This window comes from Cucumis sativus, chromosome 2, assembly GCF_000004075.3.
Source record: "Cucumis sativus cultivar 9930 chromosome 2, Cucumber_9930_V3, whole genome shotgun sequence".
NCBI lineage: Eukaryota > Viridiplantae > Streptophyta > Magnoliopsida > Cucurbitales > Cucurbitaceae > Cucumis > Cucumis sativus.
The window spans coordinates 18,343,125-18,356,999 of NC_026656.2; the positions used below are offsets into that span (position 1 = coordinate 18,343,125).

At 29.2% G+C, this 13,875-nt stretch overlaps 1 protein-coding gene across 6 annotated transcripts; it reads right to left on the minus strand.

Annotated features, from left to right (window-relative positions):
- Positions 1 to 5,112: 5,112 nt before the first annotated feature.
- LOC101219478 (small ribosomal subunit protein S13, mitochondrial) lies at positions 5,113 to 6,197 on the minus strand. 6 transcript variants are annotated; one of them, XR_969539.2, is made up of 4 exons: positions 6,050 to 6,197; positions 5,801 to 5,848; positions 5,613 to 5,647; positions 5,113 to 5,528 (listed from the first exon to the last, which is right to left on the minus strand). XR_969539.2 is itself a non-coding variant. In XM_011656883.2 (4 exons), exons 1-4 carry the CDS (start codon positions 6,116 to 6,118, stop codon positions 5,364 to 5,366), a joined length of 294 nt encoding a protein of 97 aa, XP_011655185.1. In that variant the 5' UTR covers positions 6,119 to 6,197; the 3' UTR covers positions 5,113 to 5,363. The 6 variants fall into 6 exon arrangements, 2 of the variants coding, with proteins under 2 accessions (XP_011655185.1, XP_004140326.1); XM_011656883.2 differs by having other exon boundaries at positions 5,801 to 5,825; XR_004214416.1 differs by having other exon boundaries at positions 5,613 to 5,848.
- Positions 6,198 to 13,875: the final 7,678 nt, after the last annotated feature.

The following is a 13,875-nucleotide window of genomic DNA, read 5'->3' on the forward strand; positions in this document are numbered from 1 at the left end:
TATTTGTATATATAAACTACACTAAAATTGGTTATTGAACAAGACTGTAGTTTTCTTAAACTTGTTATTATTGTTTTTTAAATCAGGCTTAGAAGTCGAATGTTAAGTGACAAAAATATGAAAATCATGGTAATTAAAAAATTGTAATAAATATGATTCTTAAAATAATATGGACTTAAGTTAATTAAATTTGACAATGGTTATGCATGTCTTAAGCTTTGTTTGTTCCTCTTTTACTATTTCTTTGGATGCCTAGTTTTGAAATAAAAAATTAGTCTTTTTAATTGTCTTTTGTTATCAAACAATTTTGAGAAAAGAACTCACGACTAACTCTCGAGGATTTAAGTTAAAGCTCAAGCTAATAAGTGAAGTAATTATATTATGTACGAAAAGACATGACTTTTATTAGCTTGAGTGTTTAACTTAAGTAACAACATTAGTAACAGTACGAAAAGACAAAATAGAATAATAGCATGTTAGTAACCCAAGTTTGGTGTAATCACGCTTACATCTGAAGGACCTTTAGCTCGATTGAAAAGATAATATATTAAGGCTCAAGAGAATCACAAGTACATAATTTGTCAAAAATTCAACTATCTTGAATTACACGACTTTTACAAGATAAACGTGTAGGCTCTCCCTAAACCACTTGATGTGTAAATAAAGGATTCGATCTAGGCTCCTCATAGATCATATGTTGCATATTTCACCCTTATGTCTCAATGTTTAGGCCTTCAATGTTAGGCTCTCCTAACTTGCATAAGTTTTCTCAACCAAGTGGCACTCACAATGATAGTAACAAGGTGTTCAACACCACACACCATGCAAACTGAGTACTTTGTAAAAGAAATATTAATAAACTTCCAAGAATATATATAGTAACAACCAAATCCAATTTTTAATCTTTATTAATAAACATTAAACCATATATTCATTAATAAATATTAATCCAACATAACAGTCAAATCCAACTTCTTGTCTTTATTAATAAATATTAACCAATTTATGAAAATATATCCTTTTATAATTATTAATAAATATTAAACAACAGGATTTGATTTTTTAATAACGGTAAGAAATTGATGCTCTAATTTTTCCTATAATAAAATAAGTCAACTAAAATTTGTAACATAACAATCTCCCCATTTGACTATTTTTTAAAGCAAAACAAACAAATCATTAAGAATTGAGATTAACACAAACCATACAACAACCAAATCATTGAGAGTCCAAATTAACACAAGCTAAACAACAACCCAAGGGCTTTGATAACTTTGACGATGAAAAAAATCCAAACAAGCATGAGCAACTTGGTAACCATAATCACATTCATCCGCATGCATTCTCCCTCTTTGGTTTGACTTAAAAAAATAACCAAAATCAACAATAATTAACATCTCAAACACTCTTAAATCAGAAATAGCCAAAGATTCAATAAAAGCAACATTGTCAATAATGTCATCACACATCACTACAAGAAATAGCATCTTTCCCAACGCAGCCCCACGTCAGTAAAATCCTCAAAACACGTCAGGCAAGGTTACCTAAACGTCTCAGTCAATGTCGGCATGTACGTTGGGGAATGCACGTCGAGGATTCTTTTCCCAACGCAGATCGCATCGACGATGGGGAAACGTTCACCAACACACATTTTCAGCACGTCAGAGAAGGGTTTATGCAACGTCACGTTGTGGAAACCTTCCTCGACATCACGACGTGGAACCCTTCCCCATCGTCAAGTCGAGAAAAGCCTAAATTTTTTTCTTTTCTTTGTTTACCATCTTCTTCTTCTTCTTCTTCTAGCTTGTTACGTTCTGTTTCAATTGCATACTTCTATTATTCTTGTAGTTTATTCATGGATTTTTGTTTTAACTTTGTGTTTCAGTATAGATTCATAAACACATTTTGCAGTGCTCTAGAATCTGGCTCTACTATAATTTGAAAGGGTACGGTGAAAGCGAAAAAGTTGAAATGGAAAGAAAAAGAGAAGAAAAGAGGACACTCCCGATAGTGGCAGCGATGAAGACGGACCTCGACAACAACACAACTCTCCTCCTCTCTCTCGGATGATTTTGGGTTTATTTTCATTTTGCATTCTATTCTATGTTGAAGGGAGAATAAATAGTGTGGACTTTCTCTGACGTCTGCGAAAACGTCGGGGAAGGTCCCTTTCAGTGACGTATGAAGTACACACGTCACAAAAACTGACGTGCCTCCTGCCACATGTCAGGGAAAGGTGACCTTGTCACTTCAATACGAATTATTAGTAAACTTTCCGCAACGTCACCCTGCACCACGTCGCAGAAAGTCTAAAATTAAATTTAATGCGTTCACTTTCTACGACGTTTGGTAGGGTGACATCGGAGAAAATTTAAATTAAAAATCAATATTTAAAATTTTTCCGAATTCACCCAGTCAAACGTCACAGAAAGTCTAAAATTAAATTTAACGCATTCACTTTTCACGACGTTTGACAGGGTGACATTAGAGAAAGTGAACGTATTAAATTTAATTTTAGATTTTCCGCGATGTCTTGTTTCTGCACATCGCGGAAAGGGGACTTTTCGCGACGTAACATTGCATGCGTCAGTGAAAGGTGATCAATGGTGACACACCTTTTGCCAACGTTGTTTTTGGCGTCGCAATTGTTCTGATTTCTTGTAGTGAATTATTTTGATTTTAAAGGAAAACTTGACCCACTTTGACTTTCCTGGATAAGAAAACTTTAGTTTCTATAAGCTATTTTGCATTTTTGAGAAGAAGGCACAAACTGATGGATGCTTAGGGAAGTTGCAACCAAAGTTTAAAAATATCAGGAGTCCATAAGTAATAATTGTCATAAGATTGTGTACCTGTCATAATGAGAGAGTCTTATCACTAGTAGTCACTAGACATCTGTCTTTTAAGAAATTAGCATTGAAACCTTGATCACATAACTGACTGATGCTAATAAGATTTCTTGTTAAGTCTTCCACAAGAATAAGATCACTTAGAGAAGAAAACCTAGAATATTGAAGTTTTTCTTTGTCAATAATTTTTCCTTTATGACCATTATCGTAAATAACATGTTCATAAGCACATGGCTTTAAATCAGTTAGAAAATTCTTCTCTCCTTTTATATGCATGGAACAACAACTGTCAAAGAACCGACCTTTGGATAAAGAGAGCTCGAAAATAAAAGCTACATTATAACTTACTCGTAAGAGTGTTCTTTATTCTCCATTAGTGCTTTGACATTTTATGCTCCTTTAATTATACTTTGGATCTCTCACTATCAATCCTTTTTTGAGATGGTACATAAGCATTTCTACCATAGAGATGAAAGCAAAAAGGACGAATGTGCCCAAATTTTACCACAGTAATGACAAAATCCATCTTTTCCTCAGCTTATTTGTAGCAAGCAAAGTGACAGTTCTTGATGTTCCTTGAGCTTTTAACATAACGTCTAACATTGTTCTATCTTGAGCAAGCACGAAAATCGTTTGCACAACAACAACGTTTCCTTTATCATGGTTGAAACCTACACTTTTTCAGTCAACTTTAGGTTTTCCAGACTTCAAAATTGAGTTTAGATCACCAGTACTAGAATTAATCATCATCATACAGACTTGGATATATACTCAAAATCCATGTGAATAGCCCTCAACTCTTGCTTTAAGGTAGATATCGTGCATAATAAGTGATGATTATTTGTCAAAAGGCATTGTATCCTATCATATTGTTGTTTCAGCATTAGTAGGTTCTTTTGCCACTTTGAGTAAACATAGTCAACACTTAAGTCACTAACTAAAGGTTTAGCGAGGGAAACAAAATATTTTACATCATTCTTTCAGGACTAAGAATCCTCAGTCAACTTCACGATAACACTTTCAGAAGTACGCCCAAGCAATGCCGGATAAATTTCTTCACAATCACTACTCACAGTTGATTCTTCATAAAAAAGTCACAACCATACTTTTTCTTTTCCTCTTCAGAAAGCTTGGACACTCAACTTGATAATATTCAAAACCTTCACATTCTCTGCATCTAAAGTTTCTGGCTTTTTTATTTTGAGTATTGCTTGTTCCTTATTCACGGTCTCTTTTTCTATCTAAAGGTCTAGAGTTCTCCAAGATTTTGGAGTTACTCTTGTTATTGATGTGGAGTTCCTCTTGTTATTGATGTTTCTAACATAAGGTGCAATATGATCACTAGATTGCTTATTCAAACATTTCATACCGTTAATTAATTGCTCAGTTAACACAAAAAGAGAAACAACCAAATTTTCTTTACTGTCGATCCCTAGGTTTTGGTATGTTTCTTCATAGGATATTATCGGTAAGCAAAACCTTTTTTTTTTTATCAGGTATTTCATCAATCATTAATTGAAAAGTATCATCAATCATTAATTGAAAAGTATCATCAATCATTAATTGAAAAGTACGCGAGATATCATTTACTTCTTCAATAGTTGTTACCTTCATACTAAAACATTTTAGTAATGAATGAAGGATCTTTCAAACTAACTTTTCTTCAAATATTTTTTCACCGGCGGGAGAAAAAGACTCATTTGCAACGTCTAGAATACAAACATGAAAATCAGCTATAGTTTCTTATTCCATCATCTTGAGGGATTCAAATTTCGAAGTTAAAATCTGCAAATGTGACATTTTTACCTTAGAAGTTCCTTTATGTACAACAACAAGAATATCCCAAGCCTCCTTAGCTGAAATATAGGTATTGATCAATCTCAATGTGTTCCTATCCACTCCATTGAAGATAACATCCAAAGCTCACAAGTTCTGGATATATATTCCAAGTAATGCAATAAATGAAATTTTGATAATTTAGATCGATAGGAAATTGCTTTTAAGCCACACCAAAAGTATCTTCCATTGCACACCCATCGGTTCAAGTCTTCAAGATATAGCTAAAAGATATGTTCGTTTGAAAACTTAATCTTGATGTAAGAATTAGATTCAGCCATAAAAAGGATAGGGGTTCCTATGGTAGGGGGGAGTTGGATGTAATCAATTTTTGAATTATCATTTTTATTGTAGTTTTATGATCAGTCTTCAAAGAACCGATTCTAAACTTCACAAATTATTATAGACTATATAGACACAAACTTGATGAACATACACAACAATGCAAACTGCAATAGTTGGACATGAAATCATTAAGCAATTTTCATTGGTTACAAACATTTGAAACGTTTCTAAAGCCATTCATCCCCATCCAATAATGAATTCTTCACTAAATGAACCCTAAACAAAATATTGGGACTAAAAGAGAAATCATGAAACTTGGTTGAAATCCAAATATGTTTATAATCAATCAGTTCAAGAATGCAAGAAGAGAGGAGAAATTGCAAAACTGTTTGCTCAATGAAAGGCTTTCCTCTTTCCAACACGGGTCTGTTTCGACTTCACAGTCCTAGCATTAGTCTTCGTTCGTTGGCCTCTACATGGTAATCCTTGCTCATGCCTAATCCCTCTATGGCACTGAATGTCCTGCAACCTACCAATGTCCCTTTGAACACATTTATCCTGCAAGCAAAGCATCCTGTTACGCTATCCCCGCGTATGTGAAATTCATGGGAAGAAAAGCTAGAGAAAGAGAGACTAATTTACCAGCTCATGTCCAACCGTGTACTTGGAAATTTCGTCTGCAAGAAAAATGAGCTCTTTTTTAGTCAAATCTTTGGAAAGCTTGTTTTCCAAGTGTAGCTGGGCAAGAACTTGGTTTGCTCTCGCTCGGCCAATTCCATTGATGTACTGAAGTGCAAATTTGAGTGGTTTGCTATCGGGGATCTCCATACCTGCTCCTAAATGAATCGACTGGATCTGCACGTATCATCCACACATTCCTTCACCTCATACAAACACTCTAAACCTTAAAACGGGAATCAATGCATGAACAGGAAATCAAATTGAATATGGAGATTTCAAAACAGGAAAGAAGTAAGAGGAATGATTGAACCGAGTAGTGTGAGGTTGAGGAGCCCTAAATTCTAAAATTCTTATGAAATGAAAAAGAAAAAAGAAATAGACGAGGTTAATGAACTCACTGATAATGATTCAAAGCGAGGAAGGAGAGCATTAGAGACAATCCCCAAGGAACGACGAACTCCAAACATGTCTGGGAAGGCGGTTCAGAGGATGGCGAGGGAGAGAGAGAAAGAGAGAGGCTAACTACACATATCAACAACACTTCAACACAAACATGTTCAGAGGTCCAATAAGTCCAATTATAAATGGGCTTCGCTTAACAATATTCGTAAGATGCCCAGGCCCACATCTAATTTCATTTCTTAGCACAAAATTATAATCTCCAAAATGGTGAAAATGGCAAAACCATGGACTACAATCGAGAAAATAGCAAATATTAAAAAAAAAAATTCACTCGGTTTTACTCCTTGATATAACAAATATCATTAATATTACACGTTATTTGGATATCATTCAATTTTATCTTCAAACGAAATTAAATAAACGTTTATTTTAATAAACGTTTATTAAATAAATATTTATTTTATCTATTCATCTCATGTAACCAAATTATGCTACATTCATGTCATAAATTGATAACAAATTATCTTTTAAAATAATATATTTTACCTAAAATTATGCATTTTATATATTAACAACTTATGTATATTTTCTATAATTATGCATATACAAAATTTTCAATAAATGGATTGACCATATTATTATATATAATAATACATATTTAATTTATACTATTTAATTCACATAATTATATTATTAATAATGTTATTCCTTCCAACTAAACTTCCAAATTTTGAATTTAAAATAATAATTTCTACCTAAAATTATGCATTTTAGATAATAACAAATTCATATAATTAGTGTATCGTTCATATTTTTAAGCATTATTTTATGAATTAAATGTTAGTATAACGGTAAGAATAAAATCAGTTTATGTAATTATCATTTTAAATGAGGTATGTTGTCCATAGATTTTATTGAATATCATTTTAAATTGATTTTAAATATTGATTTAAAACTACAAAAACACTAAAAAATATTATTCAAATGACAATATCTCTTCATCTTAAATTTGTTATTATTTTTAATAACTTATTTCTCTTTCTCTTTTGAGTTCTACTCATATTATTTATTTATTCTCTCACTTCTTAAGGTTCTAATTATTTATTTATTCTTACACGAGAAAAATTATTTATTCTTCCTCTTTTAATCTTGATTTTAGAATATCAATATTACAATAATTGCAATATGAAATATAATGGTGGCTGATTAGAGTAATTTAACTTCATTTGTGATTTTCTTTTTTTACTTTCTTTGATGTGTATTTTGAGTTGAATTTGATTTCAAATGATCTTATTTTATTTTTTTACATTGATTTTGTTTTGGTTTTAATTTATCACAGTTTTGTATATCAGTGTTGTGATATACTTATATTATATATATTAGTTGGTTGATATACTTACTAGGTGATTTTCATTTTTTTAAAATTTTGTGAAGTTCATTATAAAATTTTATTAAGTATATGAATGATATAACTCAAGTGTATCATTATCAAGTATATCAACAATATATTGTTAAAACATATCAGTAAAGTGAGTCATTATCAAGGATATGAATCAAGTTTACAAGTGTATCTCAACAGTATATCAAGTGTATAAGTAGGACTTCAAGCATATCAAGTGCATTTAATCAATCAATTGTATAAGTAAATAATACTAAATGTATGTGCAGTGTATCATGTGTATCAAACATATATTAGTATGTGTCGGTATTGAATGTATCAAAGAGTATCAGGTGCATCAAGTGTATCAATCAAATGTATCGGGTGTATCAAGAAGTATCAGGTGTATCAATGGGTGTATTATGTGTATCAGACGTGTATTAGGTGTATCAAGAAGTATCAGGTGTATCAATGGGTGTATTATGTGTATCAAACGTGTATTAGGTGTATCAGACGTGTATAAGGTGTATCAAACGTATACTAATAACAAGGGCATTTGTGACATTTTACCTTTTGATGTGTGGATTGGGCTTCGTTTTTGCCATTTTCGCAAATAATAAAATGTGCGTGCTATGGACTTAATTATTATAACTTATTTTGCCATTTTTGAAAGTGCTCATTTAATCAATCAAATGTATAAGTGAAGAATACTAAGTATATATGCAGTGCATCAGATGTATCAAACATATCAAATTTGTTTGAGTGTACCAATGGATTAAGCATAACAAATTTATTAGCGACGTTTCAAACCTATAAGTGAAGCATTTAAGCGTATCAAAGTCTAAGAGACCGTATCAAGAAGAATCAAGTGTAACAAATAGTATTATGTGTATCAAGATGTTTTAAGTGTGTATCAAACGATATCGAGTGTATCAAAAGATAACGAATGTATCAAAAAGTATCAAGTGCATAAAGTGTATATATCAAATGTATCAAGTGTATCAAGAAGTATCATATATATAGGGGTGTTAGTTGTATCAGGCATGTATAAGGTAAATGAATAAGAAATTAAATTCGTAAATGAGAAAACAAAGAAGAATTCGTAATCGTTGCAGTGGGACCAATCAAAGTGCTTTCGTTCATGTTTTATTTATAATTAAAATGTAAATCTTAATGTTTGAATCTGTACGTTTGGTATATCCTTCTTAAACTTCTCTCATGGTTTCTAAAATATGCACATGCAAGTGATGATGACCCTATAGTAATCTTATAAACTCATGTCCTTACTAGTTGAATTTATTTCATTACCCTATTACTTAATAAGAATAGTCTAATAGTTACTAAATAGCGTTAACATAAATTAATTAAGCCACAACATTATTGAGCATACTATTTTCTTTTTAAATTGAAAGTTAAAAAGTCTTTCTAGGTTGTATTCAAACAAAAATAACTAAAATGTACGATAAAAACGTTGGATTAAGTTAGTTATTTAATTGATAACGGATGTATTTAAAATGATGGTGATATTTATGATAAATGTTATATTTGGAAATGTGTTGAATTCAGATGCCACCAAATTTTGGTATCTAAAATGTATATACAACACATTTTTATTAGATTAATATTAGTTCGAGGCATTGAGAATTACATAAAATAATATTTGTGTAAAAATGTGGTATCTAACTTAACAATCGTCCACGTCATTAAATAGATAATAAATGGGAAAGAAAATGACGGAAAATCAACGCCTCTAAAATATATCCAAAACAAAATCATCTTCATTTTCACATATTTCCTTTCATTTGACTTTATTTTTTATTTTATTTGTTTATATCTATTCTTACTTTTCTTTTACACGTGATTATCGGGTTTTTTAACGTAACCAAATATAATCGAAGTTATTAAATTTTTGTATTGTTTGATGTGATTATTAAGAATGTATTAAGTATAAACGATGTAATTAAATTTATAATATATAAAAACTCGTTTGATAAAGTCTTTCGCATAGACATCAATTATATCTTTTAATGTTTTTTCTTCAAACGAGATAAAAGTTTAATAACGTTTCGCAGATTGTACTAGATATTGACCTAGGAAGGGAAAATACACATGTGAAAAGGCTAATTGAAATTTTAATGAAGATAGAACTTTGTATTATAGACCTTAATTAAGTTAGAAGTTTTATTTCTCACACCTTATAAATAATTTATTAAATAAATTGTTGATGATGTATACTTATATTGACATGTTCTCTTCTTTTTAAGATTAAGATATAAAGTTAAACTATTCAACTGAAAAAAAGTTAAGGTTTCTCAGCTTCTATAACCATTTTAATTATTGTTATTATTATTTTAGTTCAAACCCTTTTAGTCTCCACTAATCTGGGAAAACGTTCTATTTTGATTATTTATACTTTCAAATGTTAAAATAAGTTGCTTACAATATGTTTTTTGTTTCTTAAATTAGTTTATAATTTTCAAATAATTCTTTAAATTGCTATAATTCATTTGCTGTTAAATATGTAATTCAAGTTGTAACTAAGCTTATTAAAAGCAAAATTGAGCATCATATTTAACATGTGAAAGACACTCGAACTTTGGGATGGTTATGTAACATATTCAACAAAATATTCTTTTCATATATCAAACAATTATTTTGTAGATTAAGAGGATTATAGTCCTTCCTTTATTTTCTTACAATTAATATTTATTATACCTTAAATATATTTCTAAAGAAAGCCATATTTATGATAATGGTGATCTTATTCGTTTTACCGTTAATTAGCCACCTCGTTACAAAGGTGTGTGCACTTGAACGTTTTGAGCTTAAAGATTGTCTAAGCCTCAACCTTCATGTAGCATATGACAGTGAAAATCCTTGTGCTTGTTGCTTAGACTATTGGTTTGGTAGCCAATTTACTTGGAAGAGGGTTCGTTATTTATATTGTATGGTTGGGAGCCTAAATATAGTGAACGTGGAATGGAATCTCACTCTTTAGGAAAAACCTAAGCATATTGTATTGATGGAATCTCAAACAAAGCTTGAAGAAGTAGATTGTGGAAGTGAGGGAGCTCAAGATTAGGTGAAACGTTAAAGAGAAAGCTATACATGTGTCACTGAATATGGAGTTTGTCAAATAAATACTTTCGTAGTAATTGCTAGACTTTTTATATAATAAAGTTTTGTTTCACTAAGTACAATGCCTTCGAAACATAGGTGATTTTGCACCAAACTGAGTTGTCAATTTTTGTTTCATCATCTTTTTGCATATATATTTTCATAACTATCATATTGTCAAATATATTATTGTGGTATCGTATTTGACATTGTGTCTACTATCAAATCCACCAACTGTTTTTTCACAAGTTGTATGTAGTGTCATCAACGTGAAGGTGAGAAGTTGATTAATTAAGAGAGATTTTATTGGGTGGGAAACCTTATATATACATATCAACTCAATATGATTTACCAAAAAGAAAAGTTTAAAATTATTCTAATCTCTTTTATTTGTCAAAATCAATCCAAATGATTGTATTCTTTAAACAATTTTATGTGGTGGACTCGAATAATTATAAAATATGTATTTAGTACATGTTTATGTAACTCTAATTAAAAATGGGATAAGCATAACAAATTTTTATTTGTTAAATAAATGGTAATAGATCTCAATCATAGAAGTAATTACATCATTTCTTGTAGACATAATTATATATATTATTCAGAAGTATTTCATCAATATGTTAGAAAATAACATCCAAAATTTTCTTAATATAAAAACCTTTATCGATATCCTAAAATTTTGTTGTTGGGTATTTCCAAATATAATAAACAATCACATAATACTTACACATACGACCAAATATCACTTAAATTCAAAAATAATTTATATAAATATTTTGTCAATCTTTTCATTTTTAACCATTTTTTATATATGATGCCTTTATCGAAAAATAACAAGCTAAAATATTTTGGGTATTTTAGGCTTTTTTTTTTTTTTTTTTTGTGTACAATAAAATTCCAAAATTTTATATTTCTTTTTAATTATAAATACCATCGAAGTTTTTAAGGTAAAAAATAAAGTTCTGAATTCTGAATTTTTATTTTGTTTTAATAAATAACATCTCAAAATTTTTACTTTTTTTATTAATTTTTTAAATATTTTTTTTTGTAGAATTTGTCATAAACTAAAACTTTTAAAAATGGTAGATTTTACAAAATATTTACAACTTATAAAAAATTCTATCACTCAGGATCATGATCATTGATATTTTGTAAATATTTTAATTTATTTTGTTATTTTTAAAAATGTCCAAAAAAATGAAATTATTTACAAAATCTAACCAACAATTGAAATGAGTTACAGAAATTTTGCTATATTTTGTAAATAGTTTCAATATGTTGTTATTTTTTAAAACGCCTCATTTTTGTTATCATATCTTATTGGCAAATAACACTTTAAATTTTTTTATTTTTTAATTTATTGAACAAATAATATCCCAAAATTTTGGATTTTTTTTTGTATGAATACCAAACAAACAAAAGAAATAGTTGCTTAAATTATTATTAAAAAAAGACTAAAAACAAATAAGAGAATTCTCAAAAATAGCAAATTTGACAAAATATTTACCATAGTGAAATTTTCAGATTCTATCAATAATAGGTATTGATAGACACTGATATGCTTCTATTAGCGACATCGATACACAATGATAGAAAACTATCAGCTCCTATTATTGATAGGATATAAAATTTTGCTATAACTTGTAAATATTTTAATTTATTTTGCTATTTCTAGAAAGAATTTGTTTTTCAAAAATAAAACAAATCGCGAAAATATTTACATCGTATAAAATAATTTTAAAAAAGGAAAAGATCTTCAAAGTGAAATAACAAAATTACCCCTATGATTAATCAGTCACACACGTGTGAAAAACGATTTTATACACACTCTAAATGATCTCGTACCCAATCTAAATGATCTCTTAGCAATGATCTTGAAGCAAGTCTACACGATCTTTGTACTTGTATACCAAGTCTAAACGATCTTATACCAAATCAAAACGATCTACTAGTGATAGTGGTTTATCTCTATTTATTTGGGATAGACAACTAATTGTTTAGATATTTACACATGATTGTTTAGATCTTGTACCAAGAAGAAGAAAAAAAAGAAGATGAGAAATAAAGAAGAAAGAAATTTTGGAAGAAGAAATGAAGAAATTGTCAAATATTTATATAAATAATCATAATATTATAAAATGAATAAGAAGTAATAGTGAGAAGAAATGAATAATATGAAGAGGTGATAAATAAATCACAAAACAAAAAAACTTGAAATTTATGAAAATATAGAAATAAAAACATTTAAACAATTGAAATTAATATTAGTTTGGTGGAAATTGAAATTAATTAAATAATTTGATGTTAAAAATATTTAAATAAATACAAATTAATTACTATAGTGTTAATTAATAGAAATATATATTTTAAATGGTAAAATGAATTAATTTTAGGTTTTGATAGACGGACGTGAATATATATGACTTTAGTAATAAAAATCGGAAAATGAATTACTAACAATAATTTAATTAAATAGTTAAAAGGTAATAACAGATTATCTAAAAAATAGAAATTAATTTTGGTGGGAAATTGAGAAGATATATATTTGTTGAGTATCCTATAAGAACTATGTGGGGGAAGCCGAATGAGAATGAGGTAAGCAGGAATTGGCAGTTAATAATATATTTGGAAAAACAACCAAACCTACGAATTTTAATTACGTTGACGTTGAAATTCTCAACACGTATTAGTATTGCATGCACCACCTCAATAAACAATAAATAGTATAAGTTTGAAAGTCCTTGCAATTTAATCTACGATCCACCTCAATACCTTTTTAATCTTATAGTTTAACCATACACCTTATAACAGCCATACAATTATTTACATATTCTACTATCCACTGATTAACTTGAAAAGTCCATCATCAGTGTATTTGAACAAAACCCAATTGTTGTTCTTGCATGGTTTATAGGTTTTGAACTTTTTCCTCGTATTTTATGTTGGCCGTCTTTGATATTTAATATATGATCTTTCTTACATGTCAAAAGCAAATAATAAAAAGAGAGAGAAAAGAAAAGAAACAACCTTAGGACCAAGTATATTATTATTAGGTCTTTAATATAAGATGAAACTATATGTTACTAGATTTATGTATCCAACAACAGTATGAATGCACCAGGTAATTGCGATTTTAATTTTAATGCTTGACAGGACTGAATCTATGGTGTTTGCATAAAAAAAACAGGTGTAAATATTATATATGTGTGTTTGAAAATCAAATTTGTAATATTAAACCATGAGTTTAGACGAATAGGCAGAGAGAATTGGCTAGGTAGGAGAGTGAAACAATAATGATAGTCCAAATTAAATGAATTGATGCAA

Excerpts from the sequence above, each read along its gene's own strand:
- LOC101219478 (XM_004140278.3), bottom strand. The coding sequence starts at position 6,118 with ATGTTTGGAGTTCGTCGTTCCTTGGGGATTGTCTCTAATGCTCTCCTT. Across the intron at positions 5,826-6,049 it reads CTCGCTTTGAATCATTATCA|ATCCAGTCGATTCATTTAGG; the intron begins GTGAGTTCATTA and ends TGATACGTGCAG. Across the intron at positions 5,529-5,612 it reads ACACGGTTGGACATGAGCTG|GATAAATGTGTTCAAAGGGA; the intron begins GTAAATTAGTCT and ends CTTTGCTTGCAG.